This window comes from Conger conger, chromosome 5 (genome assembly GCF_963514075.1).
Source record: "Conger conger chromosome 5, fConCon1.1, whole genome shotgun sequence".
Taxonomy (NCBI): domain Eukaryota; kingdom Metazoa; phylum Chordata; class Actinopteri; order Anguilliformes; family Congridae; genus Conger; species Conger conger.
Genome location: NC_083764.1, coordinates 28,166,152 through 28,193,320, shown reverse-complemented (window position 1 = coordinate 28,193,320; position 27,169 = coordinate 28,166,152). Strand labels below are relative to the sequence as shown.

Sequence of the window (27,169 nt, the reverse complement as noted above, 5' to 3'; positions counted from 1 at the left end):
CCAGCTACAGGCCTATACCCCATAGAAAAGACGGTTTCGTGTTTAGCCTAGGTATAATAAACGTAATTAAGAGTGATTGTGCTTCTATAATACGTCTACTATAAAATGTATACAATTTAATAAGTCACGTTTCCATGCATTTCACCACAATACATATGAATTCATAATTATTTATAGAAAAGGAATGCACGACTAAAAGGCTATGCTTTAAATAAGCCGGTTCTATAACCGAATGTTTTGTGATTAGTCTGGAATACATTGCTCAAATATAGACAGTATATATATATATATATATATATATATATATATATATATATATATATATATATATATATATAGTCTATGATGTTGCAAATGCCATCACTGCGAGAAAGCAGTTTGCTTTTCTGTTTTAAGAGTATATTTTCAGTTGAACAAAAACTGTTTTATATGAATGAAACCGATAAATAGTCTATGAGAACAGCAATATTAGACCAAAACAGCACCAAAATATAGACCAAAACACAGTCTGTTTCATTTCTGTTGTCCATGTATTTGGTTTTATAGTGGTTCTCTGTTATTGTGAATTGCGATTCAGATTTTTCATGTAAAAAAATATACAACTTGAAATGCAGGAATGTTCCATACAAAAACAGGCAGCACAACGTATTTGCTTTCGTTGTAGTAGTTGGAGTAATTTTATTTTGCTTTGCATTCGTTTGGTTTTGGGGGATTTGTATTACTTGTTATTTGTTCGTTTAATTGAGTTATTTTTTTTTGCCATTGTATGTTTAGAACTTATATTTTCACACATCCTTCATACTCTACTAAGGAATCCAGCTGGGACACGTCCAGTGTTGTTTAAGCTATATGTAGTAGGCTATTGTGTATATTCCTAATGAATAAAGTTCGTTCCTGCGTACAGTATATTCGGTAAACAAATTTGGTGTGAATAGCTTGCATTTCATGCACAACGTGCGCACTGCAATTAGAAGTAGGCCTACACGTGTTTTAGTAGCCTGCATCTGCAGGAATCAACATAAAAATAACACTTCATTTCTAAAGTTCATCTTGGCCAGTAGTTGACATTTAAAGTGCTTATTATGTTCCATGGCATCATGTCTTAACACTGTCTTAAATTTTAAAATGTCATACTCACCATGTAAGGCCTATCTTCCACATATTGATAACTAAAATATTTACGTTTTTTTTCTTATTATCTTATTGTTATGGATTATCATATATAAACACTGGTTAAACTTTGTGCTGACACAATTTCTCTATTCGTGTTAACTATTAAATATATTTATAAACTATTATAATTTCCTTGTAACTAATAATGAATTCCAAAAACATAAGAAAAAGAAAGCATATGAGAATACGAAAAACATTCAATGGTACGCTGTTATTAAATTTAATGTTTTTTTTCTTTCCATCTTTTTCAAGTATGCATATCACAGAACCAGTATCTTATTCTTACAGAGCAATGTTGCCTATAAACATAAACACTGTGCGACAGTAAAATACGGATGTCTTACTGCCGCGGACATGGGCTACCTTTAAAGTTTGAAATAACTTACTCTTGTAAAGTGACGCAATGAACCCATATACAATGCAATACTTCGGACATGCATGCTTTAAGAGAAACACTTACGCTGTATCCTCTCTGTGGGTGACAGTGTCAAGTGCTGTGGATTTCCCTGCTTGCGACGGGACATTGCCCCAGCATTTACACTCGCATCGCGCGGAGACCTGCAGTTGGACGAATCGGTTTGGTTCCCCGTTTTCTTTTTCGTTTTTGCCCCTTCCCAAACTTTTCTGGGAACCTCCTCGAAACTGGAAGTGCAGCGCTTCTTGGGTGGCCAGTCAGAGAAATCAGGTTTGATAAGGTTCCTTTCTACAGCGACAGTGTCCCGTGCAGTGTCCCGTCCCAAACATCTATGTCCAGTACTGTCCTCTTCCTGACCGGACCTTGGCTAGCCCGGCCTCACCTCCAAGAAGTACGACCATTTGATAAAGAGTGACTTTCCAGGAACAACACGCACGGAAACACCCCCAGTGTTTCACTACGGTGAGTGACAGCGGTAAAAAGACCACAGTTGGGTATCTGTGCTTCCTCTCAGCGATTAAAATGAGATGCCCTTAGCGGTGCGTTGACAACTCAGCCAATGCCACTCTGTTCAGTTCGTGTCTCTGGTTTTGACTCTCAGAATTTCTTCCAAAAAAGAAAAAGACATTAATTGTCTGATAATAACGTGAAAACCCTGTCCTCGTCGACGTTCGCGTTTGCCAAGTAACGAGTGCCTCAATTTATTTTGGCACTGGCGCGTGGAATACCAACCCTTGGCGCGTACCCCTCTTGTTTGGCACTAACGAGAGTGGGGACAGGGACTGTCCCTCTTTTGGAACAGGACCCGATGGCTCTTTTCCTTTATTTACATCTGAAAATGGCGGAGTCCTGCGTCTCCAGGAGCTCTCCGTATGTGTGCGTGTGACTAGGGTTGCCGCTGTACAATGGGATAAAATTCAAGTTCAAGTGCGGACGTGACGTTAAGTCTACAGTGTGAAAGAAATATTGGAGACGGGGAGCCTGTAAGAGCACTGGGGGCGACTAGTGGTGGCGCTTCACAACGGATCACCACATCTGCGCAGATAGAAAGACAGCGAGCGCACAAGGACACTGCGCGCCCCTGCCGGTGCCAAAGATTGCGCTTGGTGTAGAGTTCAAAAACAGGATAGGCTACGTTCTGTTAACACGCCACATATCCCTAATTTCAAGGTCACCATGTAAAGAGATTTCAGGACGCAATGCATGAAAAATGATTGGCGCATGTAAAAAGAAAAAAGAAAAAAAGAAGAAGAAATAGTTCAGACGATTTACACCGGCGTAATCATAAGCAATTGTAATACTGATATTTTAACGTAAAACGAGGCAAGTTACATGTTTAATGCAGTGCGGAGAAGTCTGTGATATTTTGCATGGCTCTATAATGATAAGCCGCCTATTTACATAGTGGTGACGTTTTTGGTTGTCAATTTTAGTGTAACTGGCCTACGGTCGATAATAGGCCTACAATGGAAATCATAGCCGGTGTTATCCTTTGATCATCGGCTGCTGCCGATATTCACCTTGCACATGGAGTCGTGTTTACCATGGTCACTAATTTCTATTCCCCTTTGATCAACTCGGAAAAAACAACATGCAATGTTTTCATAACATTGGCAGTTATTTCAAACATCTAACCAAAACACGACCAGCGCATGCAATTGTGAGTTAGTGGGGCAATAATATGAAAAATGTTGAAACTGACATTTTTTTCCTTTTGCCAAAACTTCTGTCAGACACTTGGGCCTACATAGCCAGTAAAAGACTGCTATTAAGAATGGGGTCAGAAACTACCAATTCAGTTGGTCATGATTTGATGTTTAAATAACCTAACATAACATAACATAACATAACATAACATAACATAAGATAATGGCGAGAACAGGCCATTCAGCCCAGCAATGCTCGCCAAGTATAAATAAGTATTTCAATAGGTGAGAGTTACCATATTAAGAAAATGAATGATCCCTGTGCTTGCACCATTGGATAAAATAAAAATACGAATAAACTAGAGCAATGTGCAAATTTGATGATCCATTGAAGCAAAACTGCGTGTAAGGTGGCAACATGGGGGAGGAGTTTCATATTGTGCATATTCTGTTTATTTTAATATTAATTTGTATAATGCACCACTATTAGGAATTGCAGTGTTAGGCCATATATGTGCCAGCTAAGCATGACATGTCAGTCATTTTAGGACAAGTAAGAAAATTAGACCATTGTCAGTTTAATGCTACAGGTATATGATTTGTTTTTAAGTCAAATAATCATGGGCTGGGGTGAGTTGTGAGTTAAATGTGGTGCTTGGCTGAGATGTGCGGGTATATGCACACTCAGGTACGGAAAGCGCCTAAAAAGGTAGGTTATAAATACTTGTTGCTTTGGCAGTACATAAAACTGTACCCCTAGCCAGCAATATATAACTCATTAATATGTCCCCTTTTTGCTTGGGAAATGTATTTGTAGGGTACATTTGGAAAATGTGATCCTTGAAGGACAAAAATGTATATCCACTCTCACTTTATTTCTGAGAGCGTGGAGCTGATGTTGGGTCTGATATTTGGGATGGTGGATGTTTGGGGAGAGGAGTGTCCTTGCAGTGCTAATAAGCTCCATTGGTAAGTCACACAATAAAGTGTGCAAAAAGTGTGCCTTTTTTTAGTTAAAGCCTGATCACCTCTCTCTCTGTCTGCTCTTCTTCTCAGCTTTCCTGTTTCTTCTCTCCTCAAGGCTAGCTCTCCATCTCTTTACTCTTAAAAACACTCAGGTGACCCAGCTCGTTGGGAAACGCATGGAATCTTCCCAATGCGGTGCATGATCATGTCATGAGGCTACTATCCTCTGCTAATGCCAAATTAGCCTGCCAGCGCTCCGCAGAGGCCATTGTCTTAGGTCGACGCATCTCCTCAGGCCATAAGACGATTGAACTCACTTTCGTTGAGTTTCAGCCACACATTATGTTGCGTGTGCCGTACGCTGATGGGCGGTTGTATGACACACTGTATTTGAATTAATTTGGCTGTATTCAGCGACCTCCCGTGCCGATTCAGAAATAGACCTATCCAGAATTACACCCAGCATGGACTGGTGTTCTTGTCTGTCTCGCCAGGAGATCAAAGGCTGCAGTTTTCCCAGGTGCTCGTGCATATGTGACACACTCCCCGAGAACTGGAGGACCCCGGTGTGGTAGTTTGTTTTGCATGAAATGGTTGATTTGACTGCTTCTCTGTTTATTTCCCATGCAGACCATGCATGAAAGACGCGCCTCTCCCTCACACAAAGGGAAACACACAGCGGATAAACCGGGCTTCCGCCAACCTCAGACAGTAGGCTAACCTACGTGAGTACAGAACAAAATACATTCTTCTGTGGGCCAAACAATATCGCCACACATACAACAGAATAACCGACTCACGCAGTGAGTGCCCTAAACGCTACTTTGATATATCAGAACATATAGGGCCTAAGACCAGAATTTAAATGTATGTCTCATTACGAATCAAGGCAGGCTTTTAACCGAAAAAACAATGAAAATATATCAAACGGTAAATCGTGGGATATGTTGAACTCAGTGAAAGTGTTGTGAAAATAATCCGTAGAACTTCTTTACTTGTTCTGTGTAAGGATGGACAGGCTGGTGCAATGGAATGTTTATCTGTTCAGACATTATTGATGCAGTCATGAGAATCATAACATATTACTGCCAGAGTGCCCACTGTCCAAAATTACGCTGCTGACTTCAGCTTTTCTTGTGTGGAGTCAGCAAACCCAAGCATAGATGTGCATGATATTTGCTTGCTTTATGTCATTGCCTAAATAGGAGAATGTATGATAACATAATTTGAGGATAACAATAATCATTTATATTTATGCTCTGAGGGTTCTGAAAAAACAACAACAACAACAACAATATTTTAAGTAATTTTTGTAGGACTGTATGTGCACTGTTTTGTTCCTCAGAAACATGCGCATGGAGTTTAATCTTTATTATGCAACAACACCGCCTGCTGGCCGGCAGTCGTCACACGTAAATTATTGCCCAGCAACTTTCATCCACCTCCACAGTTCATGGTGAAGAGCCAGCAGCAGAGACAAATAACATTAGTGGGCCAAACTCACACCCAGTTGTAAAATAATCATGGATAACACTTCATACACTTCATACATTCATACACAGAGGAGGCATTTGAGGTACAAAATGAGAAACAGTTGAAACACACTTAACCATAAACCTCTCACATCATTCAGTTGGACAATTCTGGGCATTTGGAAGAAAAACAAGTGGCATATACACTCAGTGACAATTTTATTACTATTTATTACACTATTCATTAGACTATTGGGCCATTTTGAGACCATGACTCTGATTCCTTTGGACAATGCTATGGAGACATTAATTAATTATTAATTATTAATTAATTATTTCTTGAAAGATGTCATATTGTTTTGCACATGCATTCACACACAAACACACAACACACACACACACACACACACACACACACACACACACACACACACACATTTACTGATTTTCTCGTATTGTCTTCCCGCAATGTTTGTTGAACATTTGGAGCCTGTGCTAAACAAACAGAGCATCTCGTCTCCATGACCTCCTTCCATGCCCTCTCCTAGCTATCAGATAATCACAGAAAACCCCCCAGCTTGATTCCCATTCCCTTGTGTTTTCACTGTTGCAAAATAATGTTTCCAGTTGGCTAAAATATGATTAAAAATTTAAACAATGCTTCCAGAAAAAATGAATGCCTGAACAGTGCTACTCATGCCCTTTGTGGGCCAGTTCAGACTACCAGTTATCTATTTGCTTTTGAAAAACCTGTCACATGTTGAATTTAAACTATTTCCATGGAATGAAGCTAGCAAATCCTGTACTGTACTGTTGCAATTCATTACATTCACTTTAAATGGTGTCCGTGGCTCCAAATATTTGCATCTATTAACACTCACTAACATGACAAACCCTGACCCTAATAGACCCCCCACTACCTCTGGCAAGTATAGTCAGCTAGGTGCAGTTGTGAATACCAGCTGACCCTAATTACCTTGCTGTAAAATCCAGTTATGCCAGCTTGAAAATTGAGCTGGTCAAGCTGGTCATAAAGCTGGTCATTAACTGGTCAACCAGCTAGTGCTGATAGCTTGTCTGAGCTAGTAGGTGATACATAACTTGAGCTGGTCAAACCATGTCAGTCTGGGAGCTGTTCTGAACTGTTCAACCAGCCAAACCATGTTGAGCTGGAAGCTGGTCTGAACTGGTCAACCAGCTACCGGCTGTTTCAAAAGTTTGAACTGATTGTATTCAGGAGGGTGACTAACTGAACCATATACAGGGAGTCTTGTAACTGAAAAGGCCTGGTCACGCTAAGCAACGCCCCCTGCCTCCACCGGTCCCCTCAACCACAACCCCTCACTTCCCCCACCCATCCTCTCCCAGTGGCTCCTCAATAATACATGTCCACTTCCATTCCATTCCAAACTGCTGCCTTTGGGCCAAGCCCTTCTCATGCAACAGAGTAGTGACTGCCTCGGCATGCCACGTACAAACATGAAAAATGTAGTAAAACTTCAGCATTGCGTATGCAAAGAGTATGCCCTGTTCCTGACCTGGGACCTATTTCCAAATGTACAGAGCGGACTGTTCTGTGTGCATTAAACTTGGGGGAAATACACTCAAATCTAACACAGGCCACTCTCCAAAGTACATGGCATACAAGAACACTACAGTATATGTAAAAAAAGTACCTATGCTTCAATATGAATTTGATCAGATTAGTATGAAGGAATACTGTATGTATAATATTGTTGTAGATATTAGTTATTTAAACAGTATAAAGACCAATAAGTGCATATGAGGCACATAAACCAGCAGTGAGATGAGGTGCTTATTGCTAACTGGAGGTATAAGGTATGTATGCATGGAATTAATAAAAGAGTCAATTAATTTATTTGCATTACGCAATATGCATATCCTATATTTTTCCCTGCTGGATTTTACATTTGTTAGGATGCACACTTTTTCTTACATTAAACATAATCTAGAGGTTCTAGTTTTTTAACACTATACAATAGTATTTCTATTTCAGTGACCATTATACAGCATCCTGCATTAAGTAGTGATTTTTTATTTGCACAATTAAAGTATACTACGAGCAAGGGGTAATTGAGAAGAATGCAGTGTCCTGTCCCTATTAAAAAATATCCTGGATGGTGCATCCGGCTAAAGCATTTCATTGCAGTACAGTGACATAGCCAAAGGCCTGAAATTCAGGCCTGGATTTCCTGAATGAATAATAACTGTTTGCAGTGATGTCATGCCTTCACATTTCACTGCATGAATGCAGATAAAACTGTACTGTACACTGCATATTACACATTACAGACCACTGCTGGAGTCCTAAGACTAATCCCAAGGTTATTACAGTTTTTTACAATCGTTTTCACACTTGTCTCCATACCATGTCCACTTTTTCAATATCATTAGACTATGTGAACTAAACTGTGGATATTTTTGCATTGCTTTCATACTAAAGGCATTCAATCACCGCTTCTTCCAAAATTCATGAATACCTCTCTCAGTCAGTGTTCACTACCAGCAAAAGTTTGTACAAATACAGCAAATTTTGCAGACATTTAGATACTCTGTTCAAAACAGTTAACTTTCAGTTCAAAACCCAATAAAATTCGGATCATTGTGGAAGGAAATATGTTGCATTTTGGCAGATAAATGAAACTATATGCTTGAAATACGAAAGACAGATCATTCTGATCTGAGCAGAAAGTTTATTCAGTTTATTCAATTTTTTTTGTTTGCAGCCTTGTTACCATCTATACAAAAGTGATCATACTTGCATTGAAATGTGCATGTATATAGGGTAAATATAGATGCAGTTGTCACTGAAGAGATTTTTCCACTATTACTGCTGTATATGTACTGCTGAAACACCTGGCTGTCATTTCAGTGAACAACCTACCCAGGTGTTTGTTGTTTGTGCCCCGTTACCACATATACAAAAGGGGCCACCTTTGGATTGGCATTTGCATTCTTTAGCCTTGGTGGGGAAAATGGATGCAGCCAGAGGTAGAGGAAGAAGACGTCCTGGAAGAGCAAGAACAGTTGTGTCTGATGAAATCAGAGCCACAGTCATTGATCATGTGGTAAATCATGGTCTGTCCCTGAGGGAAGCAGGTTGAGGGTTCAACCAAACTTGCCTAGATCCACAGTGGCTTCAATAGTGAGGATTTTCAGGCAAACCAACAGGTACGATACAGTATTTACAACATTCTGACTGAAGGAGTTCAATTGATGTGTATATTACAGCAGTACTGTGATTTGAGAAGTCTCCAGAAAAAGCAGATGTATCAGAGCACATTTGTCTTTGACTCACTACAGGACCCAGCGGTTACCTCACACAGTCACACAGGGGGAAGGGGAATAATGTTTACGTCTCAACAGGAGGATACAATAGTTGGGATGGTCATTGTCAACAACAGCATCAGGCTAAGAGAAATACGCAACAACATAATCGCAGACAAGAACATATTTCCAAACATTGACAGTGTAAGCACTACAGCCATTTCAAGAGTGCTACAGAAACATCAGATCAGGATGAAACAGTTGTACACTGTCCCCTTTGACAGGAACTCTGAGGATGTCAAGTAACACAGGTACCAATATGAAGTTTATGATGGTATATGTGAAGGTTTAGGACCACCACCCACATGAACACATGTCACTTCTAGATGCAATGGCTGCTGGGTGTATGGACATAACAGTGGAACACATCCAGGGCTGGATAAGGCACGCAAAAATATGTTTTCCTTGGTGTATAGCAAGAGATAACATTCGGAGTGATGTTGATGAAAATCTATGGCCAAATGCCATAGGACAGGATGGATGACTTTTAATTAAGAATTAATTTACAGTTTACTGTAAATTTACCACACTCAGTCATGACATCTATTGTGAGAGGCAAACCAACAGATCAAAAGTTTCTTTAGCTGCTTGGCTTGAAATATTTGTGGATGCAAAAATAGAGGAAAGAGAAACACATAATATATGTATTTAGCAATGCTCCAAGTCATTTGTATTTTGTAGTTCATTGAACATTGAGTGACAAAGTAGTCTTATGGGAGAAAGCATATGCTATAGTTATGGCAGCATGAGTCACTTTTGGGTGAAATATTAAGAGTTTTGGTGGTTGAAGTGCATTTTGCACCAAAGGTTAACTGATGTGCTCAGGTGCGTGTTTCAAAAGCACACTGTGTGACGAGTTTTGAAAAAGAGGACATGGTATTGAGACAAGTGTGAAAACGATTGTAAAAAACTGTAAGACAGTGCCCACACATTAAAGCTCTATTTGAAGAGTTTAGCACCGAAAGTGGAAAATTAACCCTGCTTTAATGAACACAACAACCCTAAGACCCAGAATGAATTTTAAGTGTATTTACAATTCAACATAATTATGCTACCCAACATATGTAGGGGACTTTATACCATAAATCAAACATTCATGATAAAAACAAAGTAGTATGCTAGCGAAGGAGACATCCGGCGATATTTGTAAGTAGTTTCACGATAGGGTTTTTCACTTCATCCAGGGGTCATTGGATATTAATAAATGCACTTTGAATTATTCATGTGCTGGATTACTTTTATGCTAGAGCATCCCAGACCTCTCCTGTAAACATTCTCTGGCGTTCACGCATGACACATATAATTCTAACAGCACTGGACATTTACTGAGCCACAGCAGAGCGCCCATCCTCACAGTGTTGCCCATTGCAATAATGCATTCAGGAATTTAAGGCGTGCATTGAATGAATCAATAATGAATGCATCATTTCACATTTTAATTCCAGTAAATTAAATGATGCAGGACATTGTTTTTTGTCTGGTGGGTTTAGACGACAGAACGGTGATCATTTTCTAAAGTCTAATATCCTGAACTGTGTCCATAAACCTCCAAAGCCTGAAATAACCTTTAAATATAAATATGCAAATGTATCAAAATAATATATACTTGTCATAATTTGGATAAAAATATAATCCCAGGCACTTTAAGACATAAATGTTTTATTCTAAACATAATAGACCATTTAAACCCTTATTTGGACACAAGCTTGAAAATGACATACCCAAAATAAAATGGTTACTATTCTTGAAATATCAAAATTAAACTACTAAAAGAAAGTTACAGAAGCTCAAACACAGTGAAGATATTTCTCACTGAAAATATGTTCTGTATTTGAGTGGATACAGATTATTGTGGCTGTGGCTGGTGCTTAGAAAAAAATGGAGCCAAATCACAACACTGGAACAATCCCCTTTCAAATTTACATTCTGTATTATTGTCTGGGCAGTTTTACAAAAAGGACATTTGGAGACTCCAAAAGGATACATGGAAACTAAATGATATTATAGTCTTACGAGCTGTAATATACTGCATTTTGCTTACTAAATTGTACAACTTTTTATCATGAAAGCCACCCCCTACCTCTCTGTGTCAAACTCCCTCAGGACAGCAACAAGTCGAGAAAATCATAAAAAAACACAATAATCACAATAATAACATCTTGTCTACTAATATATTCATTGAGGTCCATTGATTGAAGTTTTTGTCAAATGCCCAACCCCCCATCAACAGGTCAAACACATTCCACTATTTCACATGTCTAGCTCCTTATTTATAGGCATATTGAATAATAATAAAATATTTTGAGAATGGTTCACATCCTCTATTGTGGACTCTTTTTTATTATTTGTTTCTGATTTTTTCACACATTTTCTCCTAATTTGGTTGCCAATTGTACCCTATATATTCCAATTACTCATGCTAACTAACGACTTAGGATACACCATCTACATATCATCCCATGGCAGGATGATCCATAGAACGGCGCACCTTCTCCAAGCCGCATTGCTCCAGCCCTATATATATACGGCAATCCTACTAACCCTGTCCAGTCCCTGTCCAGCCCTAGAAGCTCATACATGGGCTCATCATGGTCCAGAGAGCCTATACAAAATGTAGATAATAGCATTCCTATGTACAGGTACTTTTGTAGAAGTATGCAACGGTGAAACTGACAACAATAATTCCTCAAGAGAAACTGTAAGTAAACAATGGACATTCTATCGATGTTTACCTTTCCTTGAAAAGGGCACTGACATTACTTTATGTCATATGTGGATTTCCAAAATGCAGAGAAGGCGAGGGCCCCCAAGCTTGTTTTAGCACCCACATGTTACATAATAAGGAACTGCTGTCACTAAAGCAATGGCATTTTGAAATAGGTTGTACAGATAGACCCATGAGTTTTAACGCTTTGAATGATATATCCTGTTAACACAGTGATGGAAAATTGCACCGTGAAAAAGGAATGAATGCCAAAATGAATGAATGCCCTGGGCCGGTGAGACTAAAGTGGTTAAAATGTAGATTTTTAAGTAGGGGTTCTAATGAAATTAGCAAAAAGGTTTAAAGTAAAAATAATTAGATGTTAGAGCATGCTGTGTGGTCCTTAACTCTGGGGTAGAAGCACAGTGGTCCAAACAGGAAGGCCCACCACTCAGCACAGGAAATAGCTGAACAGAGAAGTTCTTCTTTTTCCGTCCACAGTTTAGTCACCCTTCAGATGGGGACACACACACACAGGCAGGCACACAGACACATACACAGATACAAACACACACACACACACACACACACACACGCACGCCTGCATGCGCGCACAGACACACACACACACACACACACACACACACACACACACAGAGATGCATACACATTGGACATCACATCACACATCAGCTCATTTTATGAGATGTACATATCCACTCAACTCAATGACCATGCTCTAATCTCCATACTTTAAATGAGCCAAGCATGTACTGTAACCTTTGGGGACCTGTGTGATTACACTGCTGTAAATGGGAATTGACAGTTTGATGACTACAACACTGAATTCAGTTTCCAAAGGGGTCTACAGTAGAGCAGTAGAATTCACTACACAATTGCCATAAAATATGAATATTATGTCACAGGCTGAGGGCCCAGGTGAATTCCTGCAATGTTTGAGGACACAGTCATGCTTCAGTGAACTTTATGGCGCCTTGCGTGTCATTGCTTATTAAAGTTTAAGGCACGCAGGGCTGTCCATCTTCCTACAGCATTTGGGACCACCTTGGATGGTTTAAATACATATTGAAAACAGGGCCAGAGTCATCAAGATTCCCATGTGTACTTGACATCCTTGTGAAATTACCTCATTTAGAAAGTGGTCCCAAGATACAGTCCCTGGCCCCCACCTTCCAAAATATAAATGTGAGCACGCCATTGAGACGGTAGGCCTCTTGTCAAACATTTAAGCAGGAGACAAGCTCACCAAGGCTGAAGAAATTCTGATTTGTCAAGACTACAACTATGACAAATTCAAAACCATTATCCATTGAACATAAACAGTGACATTAGGATTTGAACCGGTCGGCAGTCCATCGCAGGGCACACACACAATTTACTTACACACTCACACCTACGGGCAATTTAGGCTTTTCACTCCCCACTGAACATCAAATCTGAGCCATGGCAACATGAAAATATTTTCTAATGAATACCATTAATTCAGAGGGTTGGCACATCTGAATCACCACTGTCAACCACCAAAAAGAAAGAGAAATAAGTAAACAAACAAACAAATAAATAAATAACCATATCGACGACTAAATGGCTCCCTCTGGTGGAAAATAAATGGGATTTCGAGACATGGGAGCCTACTCAGCAGTTTTTTTTTTGCCCACGTATTGTACGGAAAGAGCTCGGACCACATAACTGTGGCTAGGACTATGACAGATTTCTAATCAGCGATACAGTGTATAAGTATTTTTTTTTTCTGTATTTTCTCTGTTTTAACAGTTTAACAACCCAGATGTTGGAGTCAACTGTGGCGACGTCTTGGCGAACAATCGCTCCTCCTATTTACGTAATGACGTAATACAAAGATGGTGGCGCCTTCGGCATGGTCTGGAGTCGTTTTGATTTAAAGCTAAGGATTGTGGAAATACATTTTTTGTGGAATTAAGGGTGATTTCACTGCATTCTTGAAACAGGTATGCATTTCATATTTGTATTCATCTTGCTAGAAAATGCAAGTTTATCAGCATATCGGGTCGCAGTAATAATGGGGACGTAGTAATAATGCGTATCTTACTGTATTTCCAGGCATTGGGTTTGAATCGGATATCTAGCTTGTTGGCTTGCTAGCTAGAGCTAAGTTTAATTTGTAGGTTCGGATAGCCTCTAGCTAACTAGTAAATGTTCTCGCCTGTTAGTCCCCGGTTGTGTTAACTTCAAGTTATAGCAAGCTAATTAAATTATCATTGTATTCGTTTTCCAACCGTAGGCTAGCCAGACGTCTTCTTTTCTCCGGACATCTTCTTTGTGGGACCGAAAATATCTGTCCATACGGGTTTCTGAATTCCTAAAAATGTCTGGTTAGGTTTAACGTAAGCTCATAACACAGACTTGTAAAATAAATAAAAATAAATAGCATAATTTAATATTATATGCATCATTTCCCCGTCATATTTTTGTAAATGCAATATTTGGTCACCTTTGAAACGACAGCATTGTGCGATTAACCATATATTGAGCTGGCGTTTGTAACACCAGCTACAGCTGGAGGCTGCAAGTGTATGTAAAGATATCATTGTGTTCAAGCACCAGAGTGAACCAACGTAGTTTATAGAGCTGTCAGAAAACTAAAAACGAAGGAACAAAAACCATAAATTCGACCATCCAGATTAATGCACCCCTGCTTTAAACAAATCATTGTAAACAAAGAGAGTGCTTCCCCTTCTAAATATAATGGTACAAGAGATCCCACTCTGTAAATTGACAAGTGTATACGTGGGATATATAGCTTGAGCAACTTGTGAAAAATTGGGCAAAACACTAATTAGTAACATGAATTACCCAGGAGAAAAGAAAACCACGGCAGGATTTCAAGTCAGCATGCCAAATCTCATAAAAATCTGTGACAAAAGTGTGTTCAATTGAGATTGAATTTCCAACAGCTTCATGTGACATGTGGAACGATGATTATTGCCTTTGGAACTTTGACTGTGCTGAATGAATTTATCTTGTTGCGGTTGTTGAATAGATGTTCTGATTTTTTTTTTTTACGTAAATGCATAAGGCACTAACACTGCATTTTGCACTCCATAATGGCTAACATGGAATTTCTCTGACCCAAAATGTGCATATGAAAAGTACTGTACTATATGAATACTTTCACTGAGATTTAGCAACACAGCCAAAGCTCTCAGTGAGTGCTCTAATTTTAGGAGCATTTGCTCATGAAAATTGATTTGTGTTAACTGGAAAAATAATTTACGAGCACATCTACTAATTGGGATGCATGAATGTGTAAATTAGTTTGCACATGTGGTACTTGGCAAAAATTTACAAGAAAAAAAAAAAGTTACCCTTGAGCCTTGTCAGCTAGATTGATAATGTCACTGATTGTTCAAGAGAACATGTTGTGCAGATATGTTCATGATCTATAACGACTGATCTTTGCAACTCATCCTCGCTATCTCTTTTAGGGCTTCTGGGACGTGTAGTTCTGAGCATCTAGTGGCCGGTCCATCACCTTCCCCCTAATACCACCCTAGAGCTTTCAGCCTTCACTAGATGAAGGAGAACAAGGAGAACTCGACTCTCCACAGTCTCAGCACAGCCCTGGACCACATCAAGCCCTGCTGGTACTGGGACAAGAAGGATTTGGCACACACGCCCTCCCAGTCGGAAGGTCTGGACCCTGCCACAGAGGCACGGTACAGGCGGGAAGGGGCCAGGTTCATATTCGACGTGGGCACACGACTGGGACTGTATCCTTTCCCCCATCCCAATTTACCCCTTCCAGCAAGTAGAAATCGCATAGTCATGCACAGATATGGTGTGTATTCTAAAATCGGCTTTTGATAGTGTACAGAATATACAACAGAGTGGGCTCAAATCCCAGACATCATACTTATCCTGAATTGCGACAGGAAATATCCAGCTGATATTTGTGTAAGAGTGAAAGCTATGCTTATTACATATGAAAGAGTGTAAAATTGAACGGTGAAGAATATTTGTAAATGCACAACGTTTTATGAGACGAAAACAGACTACACTTATAGGCTCTGGAGGGTGATATTATCTTCTGCAGCAGACAATTTGTGCACACGCTCGTGTCACTGGCCTCCACAATGGGCATGCTTCACTGTTACTCCTTAACACTGTGTCCAGGCACTATGACACCCTGGCAACAGGAATCATCTACTTCCATCGTTTCTATATGTTCCATTCCTTTAAGCAGTTCCCGAGATATGTAAGCATTGAGTTTGATTTGGGTTTTCTGTCTAACAATAGCAACTAAAAGAAAAACTGTAGCTGAGCGCAGTATACCAGTGCTCGTGCCAACACATGGAATGCTGTAACATTTAAAAATCTGTTACACCAATTCAGATTCAAAATGCTTTATTGACATGACAAGATGCAGCTTATATTGCCAAAGATCACTTGCGATCACTAATTATTTTTGCCATAATATGCCAACTCACTATAATGGCAGAATAAATGCATGTCGTTCATGATTTCGTTATGACAATTGTAACAGGAGTAGGATGAAATGAGCAAATAACAGTTTGAAGAATTTTTGCCACGCAGGGTAAAACATCACCCCCCCCAAAAAAAAAAAAACCTTAGGAGCGATTTTTGTTTTATTTACTGATGTTGTGCAAACTACAGTGGCATAGGCAGAAATACATTTTTGGGCAAGCCTGTGGAAAAAGTGGGTAGGCTGAAATGAGTTTTACACGCGTGCTATGCCCCCCTTCTTGGAGCTAATCCTATGACAATACTGTGTTCCGAATGGCCTAACTCTATGGCTTTATGTTGGTATAAACCAGGGGTCGGCAACCCTGGTCCTGGAGAGCCGCAGGGTGTGCTGGCTTTCCTTGTTACTTGGCATTAATTGATCAGTGAAAGCCGTTAATTACACAGTTAACTCACCTCACCTGGTTTCTTGGGTCTGAATTGGTTGCTTATTTCAAGGTGGAGACGAAAGCCAGCACACCCTGCGGCTCTCCAGGACCAGGGTTGCCGACCCCTGGTATAAACACACAATTGTATACTGTATTTAAATATGCTTTTCTTTTTTAAAGACTAATATTACAATAAGACTAAGCACACAACAAGGAGAGCACATGCTTCACATAAACCCAAACCATCAATGCAACACTCCTCCCTAGAAAAGTTGCTTCCGTTTGCCACTTAAAAATCATAATTAAGAGGAAGTAACTGAATTAAAATCGGATGGTTGAGATGTACACAACAAAGTTGAGGGAAAAACAAAGTCAGCAAACCTAAAAACCTCTACCATGAAGCATCCTACAATATAGCATGCCCTCACACAGGCAAATCATCAGCCATGCAAGTTCAAAAAGCCAGCTATTTTTGTTAACAAACTAGATTTTTTTTACTTGGGACAAACAGTAACAAGCTGTAAGCATACAATGCAGCACCTTTAGTGATCACATTATAGTAACATTGCATATGAAAAATGTACCTTTAATTCTATCTTAGCATTGACGGCTTGTTGCAGAGGAGGTAACATATCACAAACTAATTAAGGTTTATACAGAGGACAACCATGTACTGCGTGCAATAACCTTTTTGGTATTGCATCATTCTCTGCTCTGCTTATACAACACACAATAGCAGTATGCTAACGATACTAGATTTTCTTCAGGGAATTAACAATGTGTGCTGGTTCACCCCTGTAAAGCAGTTCTGTCCTATCGCCAGCAAATGGGAATGAGAAAAAAAATTGATTCGGGTAACCGCTTTTTGAAGGCAAGTCATTTCAAAACATGTTTTCTGTTATGGCAGCTGAACTGCTCGGGAAATTGGGTGAAACCTTTGCATGCAGTAGTATCTTTGGGGGCCATTACGCAGATGTACTTTGCATTGATGGTTTGGCTAATTGGGTGGGTTGTTGCCTGGCGTGGTGCATCTGCAGGTGACGGGGGCGTGCTGCCTGTTCCTGGCGGGAAAGGTAGAGGAGACCCCAAAGAAGTGTAAGGACATCATTAAGACAGCCCGCAGCCTGCTGAATGATGTCCAGTTCGCCCAGTTTGGAGATGACCCAAAGGTGCTTGCCACTGACCCAGGGATTGGATCACTGCATTACTAATTTCTCACTTCAAATGTTGACTGGACTGTTGAGGAGGAAAAAGAGCAAGTTTATCAAATTTATGCCATTTTATTATGTTTTGGCAGTCCAATGACCACAGTCTACTCAATTAGCTACCAACTACGTCAGATGTCCCTTTTCTTGTTAATCTTAGTAATTAGAAGCTTTTATTGAATCCAACATGGCATACTGGTAGGAGCCTTTCGTCCAAAAAAAGAAATAAAAATAATTACAATAAGAATACGAAAATATTCTTGCCAATATTGGCCCATTGTGTCTTAAATTAAACACTTAATTGCCTATCATTGTAAAAAAAACAGCACATCTGAATGTCTCACCCTCACCCTGATTGGGATTGGGTTTTAGATCACTGGTCTGAACACAGACCAGGCATACAGATGAGTTTCTGATTGCTGCCTCTAGCTTTATTATGGCAGTTAACTCAATCCAAAAATTAGTGCACATATATTACTGTACACCCAGCCACCCGTTTCTCTTTTTGCATGTCATCTGATTCATCTTAAGTTTTGCTTGACTTCTGCCCTTTAGCTTCTTACAGAGATGACCTTAAACTCTTTTGGAGGTTGTTGGCTAGTAACAGTGGACATTATTATGACTTTACTTCTGTACAGGAGGAAGTCATGGTGTTGGAGAGGATACTATTGCAGACAATTAAATTTGACCTCCAAGTCGAGCATCCTTACCAGTTCCTGCTGCGCTATGCCAAACAGTTGAAAGGTAAGGCCTCAAGGCTTATGATGTTCATGGAATCGATGTGCAATAAGAAAAGCCAAATGTAAGCAAGCTGCCATTGTGTTTCAGGTGACAAAAATAAAGTGCAGAAGCTGGTTCAGATGGCTTGGACCTTCGTGAACGACAGGTATCGATTGCATTTTTGTCTGCTTGCGTGTGTTTTTTTTTTTTTTTTTCTTTTCGGGTGCATATGTGAATGTTTCGCAATTTTGGTCTTCCCTCTGAACAAGTGCAGTGACACAGACACTGTGCTATATACACAGACACTCATTTTCTGACTTTGTTTTCAAGAATAATCTCAGATATAGTCAGAGGGTTCATTGTAAAATTCCAAAACTTGCCACCTTGTCTTCAGTTAAGCTCAATAATTATTTTCTCTCAAATGTTGAGTGTTCCGCTGTAAGATGGCTGTCATGCAACAATCAATTGTATGCACTTCACGTTAATGAAATAATCACAGTTCATTTTTATAATTGGGCGAACAAGCACCACAAATTTGGAACCCTCTTGTTTTTGCTTTGAATTTCATTAGGGGTCCAAGTAGTGAGGTTGCTGTGACCCTATTGAAATTATGTAGATTTTTTGTAATTTTTAGTAAGTAATAATTCAGAAGATAACTTATTTTACCTGAAGCCATAATAAAATGTGATTTGAAATAGTTTTCTATGTGTTCTAAAACCATCAGGAGCTCATGAGCCATTACTCCCATGTTACACAAAACATGGTTAATACTGAAACATTTCCTGTTTTAGGCTGACTGATTTGGCCACTATTTATTATTATGCTGAATTAACCGAATGGAAACATTTCCACATGTATATGTAATACAGACCTGGGTTAAATATGTAATTGATTTCGACTCAAATACTTTTCTATGCTTCACTGAGCTTGCCTGGTGTATTGGAACCTCTCCTTTGAAAAGTGTAAACCCTGCCTTCTGGTCCTCTTGGTTAGCTCAATTGCATCAAGTAAGATTAACCAAGCACAGAAAAGTATTTGAATGCAAAACAATGTATGTGTTTGACCCAGGTCTGATTTAATGTCTGACTCGCCTGTATCTGTGATGTCACCTGCCTCGTTCTCACCTGTGTAATGATGCACTAACCTGTGTGTGTGTGCTTGTTTGTGTGTCTCTCCTAGCCTGTGCACTATGCTGTCCCTGCAGTGGGAGCCGGAGATCATCGCGGTGGCAGTCATGTACCTGGCAGGTCGCCTCTGCAAGTTTGATATACAGGAGTGGACGTCCAAGCAGTCCTCCCGCCGCTGGTGGGAGCAGTTCGTCCAGGATGTCCCAGTGGAGCTACTAGAAGGTGCGCATGGAAACTCAGGCGTATAAACCCACAGACACAGGTTAGGTTGCGTTTGGTGGCACTGTAGAAAAGTATTGACCAAGTGTCTGTGATATCACCCACTGACCATCCATGGGCTTGTGAACAGCCGTTTCAACCACGGAAGTGAAGCTTTCGGGCACTGCCATGTTGTGCATTTTCGTGCGAGACTTGGCAGCGACGCAAACATCCCTGATTTAGGTATTACTGTATTGTCCTAATAACACAATAACTTAAAGAAAATTGGCACATGGGGAGAGATTACATGACGAAAAAACACGAATTGTGACTACACCTCACTTTTCTTGTGGGGGGAAAAAAACTGCAGACAAAAAAAATACTGACATATTTTCACCTTATGGTTACCATTGACTTGCATTGAAAGAGGTGGCTGAAACTGTATACTGTATACTGGAGCCAACTGCAGTAGTGCAAGTGAGCTGCATCTCTCAGCAAGATCAGGAAATAAGCCTGGAAGACACAGCCAGCTTGGTTTGAACATGCAGTACGTTCTTATCGGAAGAACCCAAATAAATGAATTGATTGTATTGCTTTGCAGACATCTGCCACCAGATCCTGGACCTGTACTCTCAGGGCAAGCAGCCTATCCCCCAGCAGCCCTCACTGCAGGACAAGGAGAAGGCGCTGCCCACAGCCTTGCTGCCACCCCAACTGCCTCCGAACCCCCCAGCCCCTCCTCCACCGAGAAAGACCTCCCCCCAGGCCAGCTCCCCCAGGCAGCTCAAACGCCCGCACGTGAGTTTTATGGATTTTCACTCATGGAAGCCATGGGTCTCCATGTTCAGGGCTCTAGAGTTGCTCCCATTTTAGGAGCTTCTGCAATTTATGCTTTTTCTTTCAAGGCCCACACATCAGCTTTCGTTTCCTGGATTTGGTATCTAAAATGGCCACAAAATGTTTGCAAAGAGCAGTGACTTATGTTTGTTGAAAAGTAACTAACCCTACCCCCCGAGCCCAATTCCCCCTTCTGCCTCCTGTGGTCAGCTCTCTGTGATAACGTTTAGCAATGTCATCCAGCAATTATGCAAAAATGTACATCATGTTGTGTGGGAAATCATTTTACAAACAGCTTGGAAAAATAGCAGTTAGACCCAAAGAATTCTACCAAAATTGCAATTGTTTTACTTGATTCAGTACACAAATCAAAAGCTCCAGGATGATGTGAAAAGCTCAAAAACAAGAAAGACGTGGGCCTTCAATCATACCAGATGCGGTCGTAACAACCAAATGTAAGAAGCCATGTGAAATGCTTCCAAAAAAACCAAAACATCACTGACCTCTGCTGATAAGACAGCCCATTTGCAGCAAGGCCTTACAGCTTCCATGGGATTGAAAAAACAAATCACATGATCACGACCTTGCCTGTCTGTCTTGATTGTCTGTCTTAAAGGTACAATAAGATTTTTGTGTTAAAACATTGTTACAAGACCATTGTAAATCCCTTCCTGTCATTGAAAAAGGCTCACAGACTCTGCCTGTGTTTATAGTCCTTAAATTCGTGTTTCAAAGTGGACATTTGTCTGGCTGTCAAATGTATCAAAACATTGTACAGCTGTATAGCAATTAAAGCTCATTGGTTGAAAATGGTTCTAGCTGCCTCAGCCAATGGTTACATTACATTACATTATTGGCATTTGGCAGACGCACTTATCCAGAGCGACGTACAATTGATTAGACTAAGCAGGAGACAATCCTCCCCTGGAGCAATGCAGGGTTAAGGGCCTTGCTCAAGGGCCCAAAGGCTGTGCGGATCTTATTGTGGCTACACCGGGATTAGAACCACAGACCTTGCGTGTCCCAGTCATTTACCTAAACCTTACCTTACCTTACCTTAACCACTACGTTACAGGCCGCCCCCAATGGTGTGGGGCTTATTCTGATTGTTCGTGTAGATGCCCAAATTGCACTCCAATCACTGAACCTCTGTGTACAATTGCTTATTAAACAAAGACTGCATATCTGGTTATAAAACAATACCAGTTTGTTATTGGTAGCAACAAGCAAATTAGCTATAGTTAGGGTGAAGAATTTACAAATATCCACTTACGATATAATATAGGCAATACGAACATAGCAGCGATTGCACAAGCGTTGTGCTTCAGGTGGATATTTGTACATTCAGGAAGCTAACTAGTTATCGCTAATTTGTTTGTTATAGTGAACTGGTATTGTTTTATAACTAGATAAGCAAAAGTATACAGAGTTTCAGTGATCGCTGGTCTGGAGTGCAATTTGGACGTTTCTTTTGTCTCTTTACGTGTTAAATCATCCATAAACCTTTATTTCTCTCAAACTGTTAGTTGCAGTTGCATCGTTTGTTGTAGACTATCATATCTTAGTTATATAGCCAGCTAGTTACGCAGCCAAATAACTTACTTGCTCACAATATAGTTGGTTAGCTAAAGTGAAAACTATAAATGGTGTTGTGTTGCACACCGAAGTCAAGATCTCAAAAAGTCACCTGTTTGGCGAACATTTTCTTACTAGAACACTACGAAAAGACGACAGGCTCTGTTGCGTTTGTCATTGTCAGCTTTCCAAAACAGTGCACGACAACACTGAACTGTATAATCACGATTTATATTATGCATTATATTCATAGTCTGTGGGAAGCATTCTATGAAGTGGTTTGAGGTTGTCTGTTGTTGCAATTCCTCCGAAATCAACTATTGTACCTTATTATTGGAACCGATAGTTGCTAGCTGCGTGAAGTTGGCAAATGTTGCTGGCCACAATTGGAGACTTCCGGTTCGCATTTATCAAAATAAAAGTTCGGTGAATAAAATTATTTATGAACTGTAATTTTGTAATTTTTAATTAATTTTTAAATTAATACAGTTGGATATGATTGTGATGTATTTGCAGAGAATATAAAATTGTGCACAAATTTAAATAAAAACTGTTTGCCACCTGTTGTTGCTGTCTGTCAGGTGTGGTATGGGCATGCATTGCCATAGACTGTCAGTTGCCACCCAACTCATTTGCATAGCTCATAACTCAAAAACTATAAATTGTTTCAAAATGAAAGGGGGTATACATTTGTTAGCTGGACCCATATCTTTAATATTCTATAGTCCTTTCTGCGAAATCCTGTTCCGAGCAATTGTTGCTGTGTTTCTAGTGTGGGGTGGCCATACGTTGCTATTGCGCATGGCCGGTGTCCTCCCTTCCCGTTCACATGTCACTAGGGTTTTGGGGGGACGGTGAGGAGGGGGGATAGGTTCGGGGCAGCTTCGTCCTGTTTGCCGGACCCTGCCTTGTTGCGCCAGTCAGTCAGAGACACACTCCACCCACACCACATATCACACTAGGGCCTTGGGAGGCGGACAGGGATAGTTGGCCAGCGTTTAGGCCCCTGCACCATGACTGTCCTCCCAATTTGTCCCCCCCCCCCCCATCTCATATCCCATCCCCATATGCCTAAATAAAGTATGAAATAAGCAACAGGGGGAACATCTGACACCTCTGGAAGAATACAAGGGTACCAATACTCCCGTAATAGATCAAACTGGCCCCAAAACACACGGCACCCAGATCAATCATACTGCTTGGGGACACAAAAAAAAACTATTGTACCTTTAACACCTGGGATATCAGTGATGTTTTTTTCCCTGGATATATCCTGCAGCCTTAATCTATGCTTTTCGAGGCATTTGTGTGCTTCTACATTTTTCAACTTGAAAAAATGTTTGAGTAGAGCCCTGATGTTCTGCACCTGCTTGTTGATGTTCATTTTCCCCCTTTAAGGGGGTCGCCATTTTGTGACTTTATATTTGTTTGTATGCAGGTCGCATCTCCTAAAGAAGACCCGAAGGCGCCAGGTACAAAACACATTTGTGTTTGTTCTCGGCCTGTTGTTTTCCAGGATAGTGTCTGATTTAGGTTCATGGTTTACAGAAGGAAAATGGAAACCACTTCTTTCTTTCTCTTCCAGAGCAAGTAGGCTCCAAAATCCCCCGACAGGAGTCGCCCATGCCACCCCTCCCTACTGCTCAGCCTCCGTCTGGTGAGTTTCCCTTCCTGGACAAAGACGTTTTCTTTCAGTTTTGGTTTTGGGCCATTCCATGCCAATTCCAGGAGGTTGAAACCACAGCACCTCTTGAATTTTCTTTTTCTGTATGTTGGTAGACAATTATGAGATATAGAATTCTTGAGCTTCATACTTGTTTTGTTTTCCCAGTAGAGCCATTAAAATGGTCGCAATGAAAAATCACACCGTGGCACAAAATGTGATTTTTAGAGGTCCATACATTTGTAAGAAAAGTCCTCAATCTATGTCAATTTGTATCTAGAGATAATTATATATGTATAATTCATATTTACTACTTACATTTTCTGGCCAAATATCTCCAAAATGAAACTTTTTTTTTCTCTTCTTTTCACCAGGGACCAATTTTGGGCAGTCATGTCTCCAAAAGCAAACATATTTTTTGTGTCATCTTATTTGTAAATGGGCCATCTGAGAGCACTTTCCCATAGTGTACAGAAACTGAGATGTGACCCATGGAATATCCAATTTGGCCATTTTTAGCACATTTAGACCCACCCAGAAACCGGAGAAAGAATTAGCCTTGGTATTGAAGTGGGTTTTGTTTATACAAATATCCTCACTTCATAAATCTTTACATACCTGTTACACTCCTATTATCAAAAAAAAATATTGTGAACTATAAAATAATTATCAGGTAATATACAAATTTTGTGTTTACAGATATGTGCATTTGTACCAATATTTATGTCACATTTGTCACACACAAAACAACCTGACCTCAAATAATAAAACTGTGATAGTGAAATGTGACTAGGAATCACTGAGCAAGAACATTTTTGTATTCTTTTGTATCATAAATAAAATGCATAGATCAGTTGGTGGTCAGCTCGTGCAAAGTAGCAGCAGCAGCCCTTCAGAGAAGAGCGTGAGAGAGCCGCCCAACCCTGTTCCTCAAGATCTACCATCCAGTAGTTTCACTCCAATCCAAACAAAGCACACCTTCAGCAGCTGCAGATCTTGTTGAACTGCTAATTATTAGAATTAACTGTACAAAATTTGGGTTGAAATTGAAAGCTACATAATGCTAGATCTCCAGGAACAGGGTTGGGCAGCAATGACATGGACCTGGACATGGACCTGACGATACAATAAAACAAAAGCTAAGAGATATTATTTACACTTGTAACAATTGTAATCTGCCACAAAGGCCATTCGAAACTCTCAAATTGTGGCAAATAATTGAAACAAAAATTCCCTCATTTTATTTTAGCCCATGGTTTAAACAAACCATAACCTAAATTTCCTTTTGGAAATAAGTCCCCAAAAGCAAAAGCGAGTTAAGATTTTTCACAGGAAGGAATTAGGCACACGCCCGCCCCTTGACCACTTCAGCTGACCTCTAGGACCATTCCAATAATCTTATGAACTCTTTAAAGCCACCAAATACAAACTGTGGCAACCAGAGTTGTTTCACAACTACTGCCTGTCTGTCAGACCTGGGTGAAATACACAATTGTTTTAAATATAGTGCTTTACTGAGCTTGTATGGTGTTTTGAACCTATGAAATACAAAAAGTTGATAACCTACCTTCTGCTCCCTTTGTTTGACCAAGCAAGATCAAACGAGCACAGTGAAGTATTTGAATCCAAAACAGTTGCATGTTTGTCCCAGGGGGGTATATCAAAGAGCATGATTACTGAGTTAGTTGGATACGTGTTCCAGTTTTTCCGGGCTTTACTCGGTGAACTTATCCAGCTAACTCCTAATCCTGCTTTCTGATATGCCCCCCAGTTCTACTGTCCATATGCCTGTCTGTGGGTACCTGCATTGCGCACGTGAATCACGTTTTTGTTCTGCTCTTCCTGCCCCCACAGACCGCAAGCCGCCCCCCGCCACGCCTACCCTGCCTGCGGAGGCGGAGCCAGTGCCTGCCGCGTCCAGCGAATCCACGGAGGCCTCAAAAGGACCGGCCCCGCCCCCTCCCCACGCGGCCCCCGTTCACCAGCAACCCCCACCCCTCCCGCACCGCCCTCCGCCCCCACCCCCCTCCAGCTACGTCCACCTGGGCGGCATGTCCACCTCCAGCTCCTACATGTCGGGTGAGGGCTTCCAGAGCCTGCAGTCCATGATGAAGACCGACGGCTCCACCTACAGCTCCATGCCCCCGTCCTACAGCTCGCTGCCCCCCATGCAGTACCACCCGCACGTCTACCCGCCGAGCGCCCCTCCCCCTGGGCCTCCCCCTTCCACCTACCCCCCGCCCAACCTCCCGCCTCCATCGCCTGCCTACCCGCCCCCGGGGTACAACCACAGCTTCCCCCCGCCCCCGCCTCGCATGGCCCCCGGCATGGCCCTCCCACAGCCCAGCTACCCGCCCCCGCCTGGGCCTCCTGTAGGGCAGACTCAGGTCCCCCTGCCCCCACCCGGCATGCCCCCTGTGAGCAGCCTGAACCGAGGGGGCTGGATGAGGTGAGCTCAACCAGACCCACCGCCTTCCAGAGAGGGACAGGCACATGACACCACCGTCACTACCAACCTCCTCCCGTTTACTTGCAGGGTACAGCTCCCATCAACACTCTTCTAAAGTCTTACTGTCGAGTGAAGTGGCCCCACCTCCCGCAGAATTGACATCCGAAAAACCAGACAGGAGTGAGGCTGGAGTGCGTTTCCTTTGTAAAGGAGATGCCATTTTGATCCTAACTACAACAATGAATGTAGTTCTTCTGATGCCTCAAGAGGCCCTTTAAAAGATAGTTCTGTACAGTGTATTTTTATTTTTTCATCGTTTTAAACTACATTTATTTTCTGTTGCAGAGCACACTGAAATAGTCATCTGTATTGCTAGTGACGAGCGGCAACCGAGCTGCATACATTAATCGATGTTGTAGTATTTCAGATGTAACTGTAAATAGAAAAGGCGATATTTGTAAATATGAAACCCTTGAAGTGGGAATGTAAAATGTTTTGTATTGCTCGCTCCTCTGTGCCTTAGCTAGTTTTTCCTTTAACAGGTAATTAGGCAACATTCTTGAGCTGTTCATGTCATTTTTTGCAAACTGCTTTTAATGTCTGTAAGCATAGTACATAGTACATAAAACCACTTTTTCTGTTCTTTGTGTTTTGTAGTCAGTTGGCAGAATGTCCGTTAAATGTATGTTGCCATATGTAAAGTAGGCTTGTATTATCATTTAAAAGAAAAAGTAGGTGCTTTTTAGCTTTTTTTAGTTGAG

The 27,169-nt window shown here is 40.8% G+C and overlaps 2 protein-coding genes across 3 annotated transcripts in view; one reads left to right on the top strand and one right to left on the bottom strand.

Moving 5' to 3' along the window:
• The window catches only part of LOC133128126 (B-cell lymphoma/leukemia 11B-like), a 58,447-nt gene extending 56,095 nt beyond the window's left edge, over positions 1-2,352 (bottom strand). For both annotated transcript variants that reach the window (XM_061241431.1, XM_061241432.1), the window contains exon 1: positions 1,634-2,352. In XM_061241431.1, coding sequence (XP_061097415.1) covers positions 1,634-1,697 — 64 coding nt within the window. In that variant the 5' untranslated portion in view covers positions 1,698-2,352. The remainder of the gene's footprint in view (positions 1-1,633) is intronic.
• Positions 1,647-27,050, top strand: LOC133128128 (cyclin-K-like). The gene is made up of 14 exons (XM_061241433.1): positions 1,647-2,050; positions 4,831-4,925; positions 13,519-13,712; positions 15,210-15,494; positions 15,898-15,979; positions 17,672-17,803; positions 18,478-18,583; positions 18,668-18,725; positions 19,739-19,908; positions 20,486-20,682; positions 23,735-23,768; positions 23,882-23,953; positions 25,814-26,408; positions 26,496-27,050. The coding sequence occupies exons 4-14, from the start codon at positions 15,298-15,300 to the stop codon at positions 26,521-26,523; spliced, it is 1,671 nt and encodes a 556-aa protein (XP_061097417.1). The 5' UTR covers positions 1,647-2,050; positions 4,831-4,925; positions 13,519-13,712; positions 15,210-15,297; the 3' UTR covers positions 26,524-27,050.
• Positions 27,051-27,169: the final 119 nt, after the last annotated feature.